At 38.8% G+C, this 18627-nt stretch overlaps 2 protein-coding genes across 4 annotated transcripts in view; one reads left to right on the forward strand and one right to left on the reverse strand.

The window, feature by feature from the left end:
• p2rx4b (purinergic receptor P2X, ligand-gated ion channel, 4b) lies at positions 1-6738 on the forward strand. 2 transcript variants are annotated; one of them, XM_066688716.1, is made up of 12 exons: positions 1-356; positions 1664-1811; positions 2227-2298; positions 2670-2742; positions 2820-2919; positions 3291-3371; positions 3468-3609; positions 4068-4204; positions 4330-4423; positions 4888-4953; positions 5275-5370; positions 5463-6738. In XM_066688716.1, the coding sequence occupies exons 1-12, from the start codon at positions 214-216 to the stop codon at positions 5496-5498; spliced, it is 1188 nt and encodes a 395-aa protein (XP_066544813.1). In that variant the 5' UTR covers positions 1-213; the 3' UTR covers positions 5499-6738. The 2 variants fall into 2 exon arrangements, with proteins under 2 accessions (XP_066544813.1, XP_066544815.1); XM_066688718.1 differs by having other exon boundaries at positions 5707-6738.
• The window catches only part of camkk2 (calcium/calmodulin-dependent protein kinase kinase 2), a 22762-nt gene continuing 10110 nt past the window's right edge, over positions 5976-18627 (reverse strand). Inside the window, exons 3-17 of one of the 2 annotated variants that reach the window (XM_066688713.1) lie at positions 18426-18473; positions 17484-17537; positions 17265-17316; positions 16538-16671; positions 16159-16195; positions 15499-15520; positions 15128-15216; positions 14690-14889; positions 14091-14144; positions 13621-13694; positions 13339-13426; positions 12833-12961; positions 12516-12616; positions 11651-11701; positions 5976-10122 (exon numbers count right to left, since the gene is read on the reverse strand). In XM_066688713.1, the coding sequence (XP_066544810.1) occupies positions 10050-10122; positions 11651-11701; positions 12516-12616; positions 12833-12961; positions 13339-13426; positions 13621-13694; positions 14091-14144; positions 14690-14889; positions 15128-15216; positions 15499-15520; positions 16159-16195; positions 16538-16671; positions 17265-17316; positions 17484-17537; positions 18426-18473 (1206 nt within the window). In that variant the 3' untranslated portion in view covers positions 5976-10049. The remainder of the gene's footprint in view (positions 10123-11650; positions 11702-12515; positions 12617-12832; positions 12962-13338; positions 13427-13620; positions 13695-14090; positions 14145-14689; positions 14890-15127; positions 15217-15498; positions 15521-16158; positions 16196-16537; positions 16672-17264; positions 17317-17483; positions 17538-18425; positions 18474-18627) is intronic. The other variant, XM_066688714.1, reaches the window with a different exon arrangement.

The raw sequence follows: 18627 nt of genomic DNA on the forward strand, positions 1-18627 counted from the left end.
ATCTGAAAGCTTGAAAATGACGCCGGACAACAAACCGCAATCGTGCGTCCGGGTTTGCGCAACAAGGCAGCAAGTCACACTCATGAGAGAAAGGGAAAAGGTAGATGTCCCAACAGGAATGGTTAATGTATGACGAGCCTCATGATTGCCAACGCCAGCCTTTTCATCTCCCAAAAGCAGAAGCCATAACATCTGTGACAGAGCAGAACAGCCATGTCTGAGAGCCGCATCTGCTGCCCTTGTCTGTATCGCTGTATCTTCGAGTACGAGACGCCGAGATCAGTGATCATTAGGAGCCGCAAAGTTGGATCTTTTAACAGATTCATCCAGCTGGCGATCTTGGGCTATATAATTGGGTAAGTGGGTACATTGTAACATGGCCACAGCCTGGGGGGGTGGAAACGAACACAACCTGCTTCCAGTGTAAGTGACTGTTCATGACTTCTTTAAAGTTTTATGTTTTCCAAAGTTGGTTATTTATGAATGGGATCGATCTCAATACTGCCAAATGAATCCAATGTTTCTTTTCAGTCTGACCACCGGGGCTTGCGTTGGAGCTTTCACTTTCATTTTTTTTTATTGATTTATTTTTGTATTCATTTTTTTTTTTTTTTTTGCTTTATTACAGTAAATACATTTGGACTTCAGCTTCCGAAAATAAGGTGAATCGCCTGCGTTTTCTAAAAACTTATTTCGTTAGGTGGGTCTGTCACAGGAAGGAGTTTTATTCGTGACTGGATGGTGTTTTACACTTTTGCTCCAAGTCATTATAAAGCGTCAAAGAATGAGATCTGCCCGTCTTGCAAAAGCAGGATTGAAAGGGAAGTGCTGAGTGTGTTTCCTATGGAGAATCTAGAAAAGAGAGGAAGTTGACTGTATTTGGCATAAATCCTAAATTTGAACGTTGTGTGAGAGGAAAGGAGAAAAGATCCGAGCTGTTGATCCACGCCGTGTGTACGAGTTATGTAGCCAGGAGAAACTGTTGCAAATCACGATTCATTGATTTACTCAATAATGAAGTTTCCGAATCAGTGGTCAATTTAGAACGTGTTGCTCTAGAATGCATTAGTTCTTCCTCATTTCAAAGCAGGCAGAAAAATCAAATAAAATAAGTGTTAACTTGCCAGATATATTTTTTTTTTTTGTATTACACAAATGTTGCGGCTTTGTCCACAATGACTCGTTATAAATCTGAGAGAGAAATTGCGGAAAAATTGCGATAGTCACAGCCATATGACAACTATGTAAGTGATGAATATATTTTCTTCAAGCATATTCTGCAGGGTATTTTTCATAATGAAAAAGATTGATCACTTATTGTGTGTGGTGCATGTGTGTTTTGAATGTTTAATTATTCCTGTTTTTTAGTATTTGTGTTTGTATAATGTACGTATTTAAGTGAATTGAAAGACGTTTTGAAGAAAAATAAAGAGAGCAATCTGTTTACAAATGTATGTTTTGAAGAGTGAATATTTAGAGCTGAAAGTGAACTGATCTGATCTATATTGGGCAGCGTGCAAATATGTTTTTATGAAAGAATGTCATAGAAGTAGGTCTATACATACAAAAGTTCAGCCATTCTTGATTCAGTGCCTGTAAAACTATCCTGAGGGCCCAGGTGCTGTGGGTAACTGAAGCACGCCTCTGTGCCCTCTTTCCTCAGGTGGGTGCTGGTCTGGCAGAAGGGCTATCAGGAGTTTGACTCCATCATCAGCTCGGTGACCACCAAAGTAAAAGGCATTGCTGTGACAAATGACAGCCATCTGGGATTCAGGGTCTGGGATGTGGCCGATTACGTCATCCCACCACAGGTATTAAGAACTGAGCAGGTACAAGATATTAATTTTTGACTCTCACTGTCAGCCAGTGGAGTTCATCTCTGTGGGTCCAGTAACCTGGCATGGGGTCTGGGTTGGTGTCCATTGGTGTTTAACACCCAGCACTCCAAACATCAGTCTGGTTTGTGGTCTTTTCCTCTGCATGATGCACAGCTCCTTCTATACATGAGATTATGTTTTCAAGGTATCTGACAAGATTTTTAATGTTATTTTCACTTGGGTCACTTATAATTCAGTTCTGCAGTGAAATGCAAAATGTTCTGATATATAGAATACCATATGATTGCCATTGGTTTTTAGTACTATCTGAGTTTTGGTTCCATAATCTTAATACCAGAGAGCACTGTTGACTTGTATTTGTATCTTTATCTATTCTGCCTGGTGATAGGAAGAGCTGTCCTTTTTTGTGATGACAAACCTCATCATGACCCGTGACCAGATCCAAGCGCAGTGTCCTGAGGTAAGATACTCCCAGAGATGCTCATTTGCAAATAGTCCAAATAAGCACTCCTTAAGGGAAATGCCTTCCAGGTGTCCCTAGAATTTTCATTCTCTCTTACATAGTTATATTGGACTTCATTTGTATACATCCTCCAGAAATAATGAACATGCCTAGAGGCTATAGTCATCTAGATCTGTAATGAGGTGCAAATTGAACCTTTAAAATCAAAGGCAGATTAAGTACATTTTATAGAGGATTTTTACTATAAATCTCACCCCTGTGGTTTCAGTATTGGTCTTAAGCCCCTATAAATGTAAACGGAAGCTTATAATTGTGAATTTGTGATGTGGGTTAAGCATTCATTTATTTTTACATTGTCATTTGTTCAGGTGCCCGACGATTCTAGCAAATGCACCTCCGACAGCAACTGTACAGCAGGCTTCAGCGATGTGCACAGCAGTGGTAGGTATCTAGATGCAATGTTTTTTTTTTAATGAGTTCTCTATTTTAATACCTGCATAAAATGAACCCATCATTAGGTATCCAGACAGGCCGATGTGTGAACTTCAATGAGACGGTCCGAACATGTGAAGTACAAGCGTGGTGTCCGCTGGAAATAAATGGTGTCAATGACTCTGAGTAAGTAACATGAATCAAATATTACAGCTTGCAAATGTGACTATATAGAATTTTTAGAAGAAAATGCATCGGATAACTGAATGCATTTCCATGTCGTTACTACAGCAGTATTGTACATTTTTAAGAAGTTTGAAGAAAATACAAGCCACACAAATGTTTTCCTTTACAGTGCAAAATCTATGTTCAAGATGTTGTATAATTTCATAGGTTCAGTGTCTCTGTCAATTAGCATTTCTAAATCTTATGTGAAAGTGTTTTAACACCAGATTGATTACCTTATTTGAACACAGGAGGGATCTATATTACCTATTGCTTAGTATGTCTTATGGTCTTTTCATACCAAATGCCAATCAACTCTTTTAATTTCTCAGGCCTGCCCTTTTGAAAGCAGCAGATAACTTCACTGTGCTGATAAAGAACAACATTCGATACCCGAAATTCAACTTCAACAAGTGAGGACAATCTCGGCTTACTGCTTTATTTCAAGATGGATTATATGAAGATCTCCCAGTGTCCTGGAATGTATCCTTGTTTTGTTTTTTCTGCAGAAGAAACATCCTGCCAAATATTAGCTCCACGTACCTGAAGACTTGTATATTCAATCGACAGACTGACCCATACTGTCCCATCTTCCGGCTGGGCGACATTGTCCACGAAGCAGGAGAGGACTTCCAGAAAATGGCAGTGGAGGTCAGTGCTGGACTTTACATTACAAGGTGCCTCAGGTTGACAAGAATGCTAGGACCACTGTCTGCACAGCTGTTGGATTGGCTTGTAATTTAATTACAACCTGGGATGAGCGAAACCAATTGATTTGAATGATAATTTGATAACATGCGTTGTGTATTTCAGTAAGGCACACGGTCATCCATTTATCTCTTTGAAACTCACTTTAATAAACTGGTAGACCGAATGCCATAGGGTTATCTGTTCCCTGTAAGAAAGAAGTTCTTTGAAAGGGAATAAAAGCCTATTCAGTTTGGTTGCTTTATGGTTAACCACCACCAGAGCCCCTACTCAAACGGTCTGTGTTTTTAAATATGCCTCTGGGTATTGCATATCTGTATTTCAAATTCAAATGTTTGAATATTATAAGATGGACAAATTTTGCATGTCAAATCGTTTTATGGGTTCTGTATTGTGGACAGGGTGGGGTGATGGGAATCCAGATCCGATGGGATTGTGACTTGGACAAGTCTGACAGCAAGTGTGTGCCGACGTACACCTTCCGCAGGTTGGATAACAAGAACCCAAATAACAATGTGGCTCCTGGATATAATTTCAGGTAAGACCATTTAACACTAACCCTATTTGCAAGTTAATGAGGTTTGGAAATGTTAGAACACTGTTTTTTGGGGGCAACTCCTGGCCACTACAAACCAATCCCATTCTCTGAAACCATTTTAACAGGTTTGCAAAATATTACAAAACGCCTGACGGGGTGGAATCAAGAACCCTGATTAAAGCGTATGGGATACGTTTTGACGTCATGGTTTTTGGAAGGGTGAGTCTTCATACTTTAATCTCTCCACTCATAAATATTTGGAAGATTCCATTTTTATTTAAGGAAAAGTTACTTGTTTCATAACAATGTGAGATGCGTCAGCAAATTTCTTTTAAGGTATAATACCGTTTTTCCCCGTCTCACAAGTATAGTAGATTGTCTAATTGCATTTAGACTTAATTATTAAAGTCAAAGGGTTTTGTCTTTCTGGTACCCATAAGATTTCTTAGCGGTTTGAAATATTGATTTTCAAAATCAGTTGTTAGCTGGTATCTTTATAAATACACCTGGACTCTGAGAAGTAATGCCATTCATGGGCAGTACACTCCTATTGATGTAAAACTGTGTAAATATAAAATTAATTCAAAACAAACCCTACTGTGACGAATACATTTATAACCAAGTTTAAACCTCACGCACAACTTCTTTGACATCTTGTAATTTGTATTGTCTCTCTGTTGAAGGCAGGAAAGTTCAACATCATTCCTACCCTGATTAATGTAGGTTCGGGCCTGGCTCTTTTAGGACTGGTAAGTATGTTTTGAATATTGTTTAATTTAAAGTAACTGGGGAGTCAGTCTATTATGAATTAAATCATACTGACATTTTATTACCTTTTATCATTTTGATAATCGTTAATACTTTTACTAAATCCAAAATTTTAACTTGAAAGAATACAAGTTTAGTTTATACATTTCTTTTACTGGGATATTATGAAAGTATCAGTGGGGAGGGAAGAAATAATAAACTACTACTGTATCTGAAGTCCCCAGACTAAATTACTCTACATTGCCTTTCTGCTTTGGGGAATAAAAAAAGCACCCAGTGAAGTGACGTCTTGTCTGTTCTAGGCCACGGTGCTGTGTGATTGCATTGTCTTGTACTGTATGAAGAAAAGGAATTTCTACAGAGAGAAGAAATACAAATTTGTGGATGACTTTGACTTGGTAAGTGGGGATCAAAGGTCTTCCTTTGATTAGAACCGACCCCAATATCCAGGAAGTGGATCGCGTCCTTAAAGTGATGGCTTGTCTTCAAGGGTCCAGGAGAATTCCCTTTTGACATGGAGCGCTGACTGCTAAACTGCTGTGCCTGAATTTGGAAACTGAAGTTCAATTCACTCCTCCATTACACTCATTTATTTAGGTTTTTTTCCACTCTCTCTCTTAGTTATTATAACATGCACTGAGATATAAACTGTGACTACTGTATTAAAATGCTAATACCTTGGAGAACCCCTATTCTAATTTCATTTCCCTTTTCCTTTTTTGTCAATTTTTAAGGTTGCAAATTCACAAACTACATATGGGACCCCATAACCAAAACTCTGAGAAAAGTTGGTATGTGTTGGTTTTAGAGACCAATGATTCAAAACCAGATGCTGCCACTGTTTATAAAATCCAAAGTGGACCACCTGGTCAAAGTTTATACACTCCTGAGCGCTACTGTAAATGTTACTTTCCTTGTTCACAACCCCAACAAATGGCAATGTTTCCACCAGGATATAATCATTTGAATGCTTTTGTAAAACACTGACACGAAGCACAGGAACTGAAGGCAACTGCAAATTTATTTAAATGATCAACTAGATACAATATGTATAGAATACTGAAGCACAGTGTTGCCCCTTTTTGCCCCACGGCGTCTGCCCATGCTTTTATACTTGGGTTCTTCTATGTGGCCATGCAGCGGGTAGTGTTTTCAGGTTAATGCTTTTAGTCCAGGAGGTCAGGTCTCTTTTTGGTACATAGAATGAAGTACGGTATTTGCAATCTGATGATCAATAGGAGCAATCTCACTTTTGGAGAGAGTGGACAGAGGAGAAACACCTATAAAAAATAATATATATTTCAATGGGTTTCATTCTTCTCTGATTCATTCCCTCAAAATATGCTAATAAACTTTTATCATTTCAATCTATCACAAGCCTACAATTGCTTTTGTAAAGATTGCTGTGAAGACCTTTCTTTGTACTGTGATCTAAAAATAGGTGTCTTTGTTACCCTTGGACACAAACCATCAGATTTTTTTTACCTTTTCTCAACTACTGAATTAAACCTGGTTACCAGCTCTTCTGCACATTCCAACAGTTTTATTAGAGTCAGAGTGGATGTTAATGATACAGAAATATGTATTAAATTGTAGAATACAATTGTAATATAAGATTAACTCTGGTTACCATAATGGTTTCTCTTGAATTCAGATCAAAATGTATATAAAGTAAAAGTATATAAAGGAATTGCACCAATGAGTAAAATTATAATGCATAGTAGATGCAATGTACAGTTATCAAAATAAAACTATTTCAACTCTCATATGTAATCTATTGTCATCTTCACTTGCAAATCTGTCTCCTATATGGTACTTCTAAGTGAAACATCCTTGGTATACAATCGAAAACATTTTAAACACAATGATAATGAGAAGAAAACACAATGATTACACACTGAGAAGAAATAATTCCCATCAAATAAAGGGAAGCACCATTGATTTTCCTCCTGTTCAGTGCTGATTATCATTATAATTTTTTTGTGAAAGCCATTTTATTCAAATTTGAATCTCTAATTACCCAATTAAAAGGATTTTGATTCACAGCTAACATGTAGTAATCACTTTATTCAAATACATACAGAAGCCACTGAAAGGGCAAGCACTGAATGGTTTGGCTCTGATATAAATTGTTGATGTGTGTTGTGCATGCCTATATCTAAATTAGTCCAATGTAGAAACACTTTAATAACAGGTTCAGAGATAATTAAATTGTAAGAGGGGCATTTTGGCAAGCAAGACCCCATTTAACTCCTTCGGAGGAGTCTTTCATTTTTATTTCAGCCACATACATTTCAAAATGACAATTGTGGCTTCCCACCTACAATGTGCCACCGATTCCAATACTGGACAATTAGTGAAGTGTGAGGACCTCTTCCAACAAAGGGTGGCCATATGGTTGACCAGACGGAGACAAAGAGAATATTTGCAGCTTAAAAAAATGTAACCATTGTCCCTGGTCTTTTGTGTTAGACAGACTTTGATCCAGTTTTGATTCCAGCTCTGGTCTACAACTGTTTCACTATACAGAGTTTCAAATATTAAACCTATTACATATCATCAAATACAAGCACATTGAACTGTGATTAACTGCTTTATCTTTTGCAGATCTTTTACAAAGGAATTTAAGGCCGTGTTGAATAATGAATTTCCCATTTCTATTGTTTGGCTTCCACAGGGAGGGAATGCTTGGGAATCACTATGGGAATAATTTCCCATGCCATCCCATAAATTACATGTACTGGCCTGATACTATTTTAACTGAGCACTTCAGGGTTAAGTAACAGTTCACACAAAGAAGTTATTTGGTAACACCTGATATAATGCAACCAATAGTGAAATTAGGTCTATTGTTTCCCCTGCAGTGCTTGGAAAACTGCACAGTACAATACAGAGAGCATCATGGGAAGAGTACAGTACAGAACTTCGCAGACTGGATTTCTATTTACTGTAAACGTCTTCATGATGTTTTCAACCAACATTATAATGTATAAATACAGTGAAATGTTGCATATCCGACTGGCAACTTGCCAATTAACGGCTTACCCTGTCCCTAGTACCGGATATGTAAACAAATCAAGCCACTGTAGAATACCAACATATTTCACTAAAGGATTCGAATACTGTGTGTGTTTATGCACAATGCCTGGGAAATAAACAGTGTTGAAAGAAGAAACCTTAAATCTAGTTATTGTGGGACTGACAAATTGTGTTTGCTTGTGCCTTATTGCTTTGACTTGAAGACTAATGCACGATTGATTAGTTTCCATTGGAGAGAGTCAGAGCTAAGCAAAACAGTGAATGAACTCTGACATAAAAATCTGTATATTAATCATAAGCAATAGCTAAGAAACTAACTGAATTAGTGAACATCATTACTGCAGATGATGGGGGCTTGTAAATTAGTGTTATGTATGTTTACATCTTTAAAGATAAGTATACCTGCAGAAAATAGACGGTAAAAGAGCAGAGTTGTATGATTTGTGTAGGTAAACTAAAAAGCCTAAAATGAAATGGACTGCACAAAAGTCTTCATTATAACCCTCAATCTCTGAACACCTAAAATCTCTTTAAACCCTTCCCAGCAAGTTGGTTATCCATTGTTGTGTTGTAGTTATACAACTCTCCCACGCTCTTATCCAAGGTCTTACCTCTATGTTTTCCTCTTTGTCAGTTGACTGGGTTTTGCCAACATTACACACATTGGGAAGCATTACTTTATGTCATGAACTCTGTAGTTCATGAACAGTTCACTCAACAACCCCCAGTAGTTCACACCTTGACCTCTGTAACTTGCCTACTTCCAACCTATTCACAGCAAAGAAACAGGAATCACACCAGAATAGCACTACAGCCAGCAGGCATTCCTTATAACAGTTTGTGTTTAATGCAGAAGTTCAGCCAAACCTTATCTTTGGCCGGAGATATTTCTTCCCACCACCCCATCTAGATATTTGCATCACAATTACAGTGTGTATTACCAAGATATTACTACAGTAATACACTTCACTGGATATGGATATATGTGTCACAGAAATTAAGCTTTGTTATTAAACTGAACCATGTACCCAAAGTTTTACAAAAAAGAAAAGGCCAAATGAGCCAAGGTCAAATCTTAAACTAGTTTGATCACCTACAATGCATTCTATAATTCTAGTTTAATTAAAGTCTCTTCTATGCCAGCTTATTCTGTATACCCAATATTTTCATTTCAGAAACACTTCCATGATCCTTCAGCAAGTTCAGCTTTAACCTTGAAGTAAAAGCAGGCATCTGAGTTGAAGAGCTCCGGTTAAGGGATAACTAGGCATATATATAGTTAAGCAAATCACATTCTGCAGAAACGATCATATATATTATTAAATGATATATAAAGGATTAGATAGATGTACAGCTATATGTTTTGTATCCATTACCATTACAGGAAATCTATGCACTTCTTAGATGTACAAAATAAAAAGCATTGCGTATTGTCAATACCCCACGACAAAATAGCAAATATGAAAAAACACTTTTTGTATCATTCGCTAAAACACTAACAGTACTGTTTGAACAACATTACCTGACATATATAAAATGCTATTTCCCTTTCTTTGTGATATGCTGCTATTGTACACTGTACTTGACTCCCTGCTGTTGTTAAATATATTACAAAAATCCAATGCATCGAGGGAATCGGGACAGGCCATGTTGAAAAGGCTGTTTCTCATGGCTGAATACGAACGGTCTCTCTTTCGCTCTCTCCCCCTTTTAAATAAACGATTTCCTCCATGGCTCACACAGCAGTTCGGGGGTCTGCCTCAGAGCTGTAGTACACAGAGCGTGCTTGATGGGACGCTGGGAAGTAAAAATGGAAATCTGCAGGAACCGGCCCAGGCCTGGAGCGGAGAGAAAATTATGTACCTCACGACGAAAGACATGCATGACACTACGGCCGATCGGTGTCCTGGCACACACAGGGACAGACAACCATACCAGGGACAACCTCCAGCCACGGTCCGGGAACCCCAGGTAAACGAGCCGATGTGCCTTTGAGAGAAGCATGTACAAACACAGGCTTCGCCGTCCTCCGCAACACTCATGACAGGGTCTCATCCTCTCCCACGTAAGGCAGATCTGTGCTCTTCCCACTATCCGCACTCTCCTGTTTCCTAAGCAACAGAAGAGAGCAATTTCAGTATTTAACCTTTCCTTTTTTTTTTTCTTTCTTCATTCCCTAAGGATATGGTACATAAAAAAAAAAAGTGTGTGTTGCATTCTTGTACGATACAGCCGATACATGTTATCACTCGTAAAAAGTTTTTTCTTTCGTAGCAGTCTTTTGCTATTGAGTTCAGACACATTACTGCAGACATTAGCCTATGAGATCGGGGTCTGTAGTGCCACAAAGTGCCCCCTTAAATTCGATAGTTTAAAAGCGGACTGATATTGTGTGACCTAGTTCATATCTTGACTGTAATTCAGAATATTCAGGTTAAGGCTTTTTTTCATAGCTAAGATGTTGATCTGAGGTTATCATCGACCTTGATTGTCTTCTTCCAAGTTGGTCTCTTTTTCTCTAAGTTCCCCTACATTCTAATTCAGGAATCAATTCATTCAATTCATCCCCAAGAGAGTTGTGAACTGCATTTTGGAGCACTTTCTTTTCAAAGAACCGTGGAATGTATGTATGTATTTATTTATTTATTTTAAATTACATTCTATACTTACCCATGCTCCCAAGCTAAAATAGGTCAGCATTACAAATTGGCTTTGCAGAAGTGTGACAAGCAGTTTGTTGTGCATTCAGGTCATAGACACAAAGTCAGTAGCTAATTCTCCATTCGTACTTCCTTGGGGAAAAAAATAATTCACAGCTGCAGACAGCAGAATAAAGTGGAGTGCTTTTCCAGAAGCAGGACACTCCAACATTATTCTTCTCATGCTAATTATGATTAAGGCAGTCCAATCAAAATACCACTGGGTCATTAAATGAGCTCATGCAGATCAAGACTCATGCAGAAAGGTTTATTAACGGTGTTTCATCTTCTCAGATTAGCGGTTTGCTCTTTTAGAAGTGTGATCCAAAAGTAACAGAAGGAATGTTCTGAGTGATCATGTTTAAAAAGAGGAATTCACAAACTGAATTGACAACACTTAACTCTAACTGAGAATTGTATTTGGTCTAGGCCTTAGATTGTGAACAACGCTTTAGGAATTAATATATTTTAGCCTTAGAAATAAGCAATCACATGTCATTAAGGATATGGTCCATAACTACCCCCATCACTAGACACAGACACTTGAAAACAGTATTTATTTAATTCATATAATGTAGTTCTTGGTAACTAAACAGCTTGTGAATTACAGTGTCAATGCTGAATCAATAGAGAACCCACCTGTTTCCGAACTACTCGAATTGATAGATTTTTTTTTTTAGCATGCTTATCTAGGTTGCATTGAAAATCTCCTTCCAGTACAGAGTGCTATATGATCTCAGGAATACATTTGGTATTCTGGAGACATAATCTAATGATCAGCTGACTTATTTCTTCATTCTTCCCTCTGCACATTGGATCACACTTCCCACCTGAATGCCAGATTAGTGCAAATCAGTGACTTTGTTTTTCTTTTCTTTTGTGTGGTTATGATTATTTTTTCATGAACAGGCAACATCTCTGTAGCAGAGTAATGCTTTACCTTGGGTTACTATGAATGTAGCAGTATTTCACAATCCCTGACTTGTTTTTTCTAGAAGGCGGGAATGGAAGGGGAGAAGGAACAATGAGAGGTACTGAATCTGATTTCTATTCCAGATCTTCAGATTCCAATAGATCTATGAAAATGAAAGGTACAGTGCTTCCCAGTCCAGTCCCACGATTGCAGCAGGTTTTTAACCCATTATAGTATTATTATTATTCTTTTTTTATCAGACATCCTTATCTAGGGCAATTTACAGTTTACACAGAAATATTTACTTTACATCTCTATTGCTTTCAATTTCCTTTCAAATATTCATATGTTTTGACATCTACATAAAAGGTGTGAGTTGTTCATCGTGCACCACCTATCTCTCTCGACACATTTTCTGTAATACTTGAAAAGCAACCTGGGCTGTTATTAGATCCCCACCAGCACCGGGACTGTCAGAGCATTAAAAAACAAGGAAAGGGATCGAGATCCAGACGTTTGGCAGCCTAAAATCATGCATATGTCATATACTATCCAATATGTGTTTAGGGCCTAAATGAAGTGTTGAACTACACAAAGATATTGCTTACATGTAAGATGAAGGTAATTTGATGGTGCCTTTTGTTCATTTACTGTTTACAGAAAATCAATACAAGAACCTGGGAACTTAAGGAGGCCATTTTTCTCTCGGGGCTGGCAATGGGCCATGGAAAACAGGAGGGTCATTATGATAAAGCGAGGGCGGTTCAATTCGATTCCTTGCTTTGATTCCGGGGAAACGGCTCCATTACAGCTTTTGAAGTGCGTATCACCTCCAAATGAGCCTTGAAAACGGACATTCCTGCGAACAAAGCGAGACGGCGTTCCTACTTACATCAGTAGGTTTCCGGGAGCCGACAGACAGCGCTCCTCTCGCCGGCTCCAGTCGAAGGGGTTTCCAAAGGAGCGTTTGCGGAGCATGGTCTTTACCAAGATCTAGAGAGAGGGAAAGAGAAAGAGAGAGAGATTTTAAAACTTACACTATGAAAATCCTTTACCCTCTCACACATAGAGAGCACTATATGGCTGACACATCACTGCCTAGTCAATATATGTTGAGGAAGAAGAGGTGTGAGGTGTGGGGACTCTGTAGCTGGTTCAAGAGCACCATCCTGAGCCAAAATGTTGTGTTTAGGGACAGCAGGCTCTTACCACTGTGGCCAGGCTGGGGATGTGCTTGACTGAGTTCTCCACCTCCTCCTCTGTGACCTCGATAAGGGTGCAGTTGTCTTCCTCAGAGGGCAGAGGTTCGGCTCCATGCCTAGTCACCCAGGGGTGCACCTGCACTGACAAACCACTTGTTCAAAACAAAATGCTAAATATGATGCATTTCCCTTTTTTCATGCACATAAATATCTAATATAATAAAACAACAAGAATATTTTAAGATCACAAGTTTTTCCTAAATCGTTACTTTATATCTGGTAATGATTAAACACATCTGACAACTAGCTTTAGTCAGCTATGTTGGTGCAATCTGAGGCCGAGTAGACAGCATAGTTTGCACATTGTATACCAATTTGCACCATTTTCAATGTACCTTATGTTTTTGGGTGGGGGGTTAGCTTCATGAAATACATTGTGAATCAAGACACTGAATTTTTCAATGCTGACTGCAGAGACATTTTGGTAAATAATGGTACATTAAAAAAGCACACCTTAATCTGAGGCACAGTTATTCTGGTTTCAGGGTTCTTGTCCAACATCTTAAACAGAAGATCCTTCAAATCTTCAGACACGTCTGCACTATAGAAAGAAATGCAGCCTTTGTCAGGGCCTGTAATTCACCACTTATACTGAATTTCCAAAAATTGAAGGGACTCTACACAATTGAATGGATTGTGGAAGGCCAATGAAAAATATTATAAGGGACAGGTACTGTATGGAGAGGAAAAACGCAAAAAAAAAAAGAAAATCTAGTGGGGATATAATAAACTCACTGCTCCGGCAGCTCCACTGGTTGGTTCTTAATTTTCTGATGGAGGCTCAGAATGCGTTCATCCATGAAGGGACACTGTAAAAGCGAGATAACATGTGACATGCGTTATACAGTGAATTAGACAGGAGCAGGTGCTACCTGGGACAGTGTTTGCTTTCAGGGCTGCCCTGCAATGCAATAGGAGGTCACTGAATCATGTCTCATTCCAATAGGGATTTTATGATCTGCACACATACTAAACAAACTGAAATTGTTGTGGTTCCTCAAAAAGAAAGTGACTAGAAAATAATATAGGGAATGCGAATGCAAGTTTCAAGGGGGCTGTTATTTAGAATAAATGCACAGGTGTTTGGGAGCAATGTGAAACTGTGCTGCTACTGTGAATGGGATAACAAGCTAACTAATGCAAAACACTCATGTTTAAGATTTACTAAGATTAACTGAAAGGCACAAAGTAAAACACAAGATTACCTGTCCAAACACAAAGCAGTACAGAGTCACTCCCATCGCCCACACATCCAAGGCCTTGATAGAAAGGAAAACATTTATTGATACAAAGAAAGAAATGGGATAGATTCCAACTGAAACTAAACCAACTCAATTAGATATGATTTTTAGCATCACTGTTTACTATTGCAAACCCTGCATCAGAGGCAACAGTTTAAAAACCACTTTGTACACTCAATTGCTTTTACATTTCTTTGCAATTATCCCTGGTTTAGCCATTATTCATTTTATATATAAATGCCTTCTTTGCAGTGGCACATATACAGCTGATGTGAGTCTAATTTCCCCGAGGTCCACTACCATTATCCTGAATTCAGCCCTTGATAATCACTCAGTGAATGACAGAACAGCTGAGACTTCCCTGTGCTGGCAAGCGACAGTAGACTATACCAAAGGTTACAAGCTATTCTAGCTGTTTATTGAGGGAACCCAGGGAGTCACCCCCAACTACAAAGCTGAATAGTTTGTTCCAGATCCCTGCAAACCTTTGTGTACAGAAGTGCCTTTAATTTTGACCCTGGGTCCCCAGTTTCATGGTTGAGCTTTGCTGTGAGGTTACTTACCTTGCCAGAGAAGTTCTTCCTGGTTTCGGACAGCGTCTCCGGAGCGAGGAAGGCCGGAGTGCCCACCGTACTGGTCAACAGGGCATCTGAGCCCTCAAACTTATTACTGACTCCAAAGTCTGCGATTTTAATGTGGCCATCTTCCCCAACCAAAAGATTGGATGGCTTGATATCCCGATGGATGATCTTCTGGTAGTGCACTGGGGAAAGCAAACAAAACATAAACACCTGTGGAACTGTGGAAAAAAGGGCAGCTACAAATCATGTGATCAAAAAGACTTTGAAATTGAGATCTGAAATTAAAAAAGTTGCAACTATTTCAGGACTTTGGGTTGAAGCATTACCAGTATACTTGGATACTTAGTATAGGACACATTCTGACAAAATGGACTCTGGCCTACATTACTTACTGACTGTTCTTAGTTTCCTTGTACTTACAGTATTCGATCCCCCGCAGCAAGTCTTGAAAGTAGAAGCGTGCCTGATCTTCTGTGAGGTGTTTATCTGCAGGGACTTCCATTACAGCACTGAGAAGGCGGAGGAAAAAGACAAACTAAACCTACATATTAAGTATTCAGGCAGCGTGTCTGTTTTGCTTGCATGTGTTTTCAGTACACTCGAGTTCTTTAATTCTTCATTCTGCACTTCTGTTACAGGAGTCATAAAGAGAAAGGCATAGCAAGCAAGCCAACCATTACAAATATATTTAAAGAGTTCTAATATATATATTAGACCATTATACATCATCAGGGGTTTCTATGAGTGTATATACTATTCACAAATCTTTAAAATCATAGTTCTGAACTTACCCTTGTTTAACCAGTTCGAACACTGCAAAAGAAAAACAAAAGCCAAAATGAAGCTCTCCATAAAAACAATTTATTTATCTATTACCTTAACAAAATAAATCGTATACATATAGGATTATTATAATAAGTCAATGTATTATTTTTATTTGTATGTTTTTTTTATGCTGCCATGGTTGAAATAAAATCTAAAGAGACAAGAATACTTTCTGAACAAAAGGAGCTTCAGAAACATGTTCACAAAGATGTCAACATTTTTGAGGAATAGTAAATGCACATATTAGTGCTGTATGTTTATAGTTATAGTCTTCATACATCCGTTTGATCAAAAATACATTAAAATAAAATCGGTAAATTAATACAGAGTCATGAATCAATACTTATATGTTCAAGAAAGAACATCTGAATAAGAAAAGCAAGCAAGCAAACAAACATGCACATTTTAGAAACAGAGAGCAGCATTAAAAGGATAGGAGGTGGAATAGTGAAACTGAAATATACGATATCTGTCACAAGCAATCAAAACAATGAAGCTGGTAACATCCTCTTTCAGATCTCATTTGAGTATTGGGAACAGGAAGGAGAAGGAGAAATCGTGAAACGTGCGTCTCCATGGCGCCAGACAGGTTGGGAACCTTAGATAGCCATAAGCTCAGCACCTACCCATGTACAGATGGTCCTCACTGGGGTCATCCAGCACCTGAACCGGACAGACAGGAACAACAGGAGCACAGTGAGACTCTATAGAGACATGAGCCCTGTCCATAAAGCAATGGCAAGCCCTCTAATTACATGTAAGTCCAACACATTTACCACACGCCACATTCTGTTATCTTAGTGTTACCACAGTGCTTGCGTATAAATACAGGTATTTTAATCGAGACTAAATTGCCCTAGCACTATAAACAGGTTAAGCAAACCCCGCTACAAGCTCAGCAATATTTTAGTTTCTTCCTTGGGGATGGTCAGGCATTGATGCTGCACTGGAACTTGACAATTTGCACAGCACAGCAAGAGTGGTCCTCTTCCAGAAAGCCCTCACCTCCACCAGTTTGACCACGTTTGGGTGGTCCAGCTTCTTCAAGATGGCAATCTCCTGGTAGACCCGCTCCAGGGGCCCTTTCAGCTGGGACGGGCCCTCGGGGGCCGCCCTAGCCCCGCGCGGGGGTGGCCGTCCTGCAGAGCAGAAAGCAAACAGGTCACACATAACACAGGTAGGAACTTGTCAACTGCAAGCATTTCTCTCGCCTGTGAGGAATTCAGCTTCAGTCCCATATTAAGTCAAACCAGAAGCCATTTATCAGTTGCAAATTACAAACTGAACAGAGCTGAGGATGCCTCTGGGGAACAAAAAGCTGCCATACAGTACTGGTGGGTAATCTGAGATGGTGGTTGGGTCAAAGGCCTTAGTCTGAGTATTGATGGTTCCCAGGCTCAGACACAAACCATAAATCCACCGTTTTCAATGCTTCCTGCAGACCGAGGCATTTCCCCATTAACAGGTCTATATATATTTAGACCTCTGCCACTGCCATCCAGCAGAGTGTAATTGTATTATACCATAAACTGGCTTCTTTATTTTGAACACCGCAACTGGAAATTAAACTTGACTTATTTTCTAAGCACCTTTCCTACAGAGAGAATTCACACAATGCAAAGGCCCACAGCAACATTGTGCTTGCGTGTCCTTAATTATTTCTGCATTGTTCGTATCAATAGAGAGGGGGCTCCCCGCTGCAAACTCCATCTGCTACCGGCTCAGCACTTACGAGGAAAACCTGCCTGCCTCATCAGCCTCTTCTTTGACAGGACTTTCATTGCCTGCAGAGAAGTGCAAAAATAAAAGAACGTGTGAACTACAAATTACCATATCCATTACTGTTTTTTTTTTTTTATAAATAGGTAGATGGGACACATAAGTTATATTTTAATACATAGAGTATTGGTTGAGAATTACATGTCTGAGAAAGCAAGCAAGCAAGACGTACATAGTAGGTGTTGTCATCTTCGTTGTACGCCAGCTTGACTACCCCATAGGAGCCCTGATTAAAACAGAAGACTGCAGTCAATGGGGAATCCATAGTTTTATCAACAACCAGGGGTAAAAAATATGGCTGGCAAGTCACGTTAAAATGGAAACGCACATATTTCCAAGCCAACAGACTAAGAATCTGTTCTAAAATACAGTTTTGAATTGCAAAACTCTGCAAGGCTTGATTCACCAAAAAGAACAACGACTTTCCTTTCAATGGTCAAATCCAATCTAGTTCCTCCAGTAAAAGGGAGCAGGTTCCAGAAGCCTAAAATGAAACCTTCTGCCAGACAGTAGGAGTCTTTTTAATTTCCTTTCTAATTATAATACACCATTTGCATATTTACTTCCTGTAAATCCAAATTGTCACTTTAATTCTCCATTACCAAAAATAATAATAATACAAGTATATTCCCCATGCAGGTCAAGCTGAGAGGCCAGATTGCTCGGACCGCAGGGAAGCTGTGCGCTGCTTGTAATCAAGCGCATGGATGAATGAATCTGAGGTTCTGCAATGTCTTTTTAGCAATCTTAACAGGTTCCCATTGACTACTCTGATGGAAGAAAAAGACACAGAGACACAGAGACACAGAGACTGATTTTGTACTGAATTAGAAACCCAAACCTTCTCATTTCACAAACTGATACAGCAGGGGAGGAAGGATGGGAGTGGATTTGCACATTATTGTTACTGTTGTCACTGTTGATTGTTATTTCAACTACATTTTTATGAGGTAATTTCAACATTAACAAAAGGGAGCAAACGTTTTTTTTGCTAAGTTCTGAAGCCCATTTGGAAAAGAAAATGGAATATGTATTTCCATTTGTATGAACAGAATGATCTTAAAGGCATTTCTAAATCAATATTGGTGAAAACAGTAGTATGGATTTACAATACCTTTCCAATTTCATCTTTCAGTTTGTATTGGTTGAGCTGGACACAATCCTGTCAAAAGAAAATGGGTGATAAAGCCACAGTGACAAACAAAGACTTAATATGAAGGATAGCAGTTATCTTCATATTAGGTGTTGGAGCACATATAATTGTATTACATTCAATGGAATACACCTCTTCAACACAGCAGAATGAACCGATATTT

The sequence above is a fragment of the Amia ocellicauda genome, chromosome 17 (genome assembly GCF_036373705.1).
Source record: "Amia ocellicauda isolate fAmiCal2 chromosome 17, fAmiCal2.hap1, whole genome shotgun sequence".
NCBI lineage: Eukaryota > Metazoa > Chordata > Actinopteri > Amiiformes > Amiidae > Amia > Amia ocellicauda.

What these genes read in the sequence shown, in the direction of transcription:
- p2rx4b (XM_066688716.1), top strand. Translation starts at nt 214, where the DNA reads ATGTCTGAGAGCCGCATCTGCTGCCCTTGTCTGTATCGCTGTATCTTC. An exon ending in ATTACGTCATCCCACCACAG is followed by an intron (nt 1,812 to 2,226) that starts GTATTAAGAACT and finishes GCCTGGTGATAG; the next exon opens with GAAGAGCTGTCCTTTTTTGT. An exon ending in GCTCCTGGATATAATTTCAG is followed by an intron (nt 4,205 to 4,329) that starts GTAAGACCATTT and finishes CCATTTTAACAG; the next exon opens with GTTTGCAAAATATTACAAAA.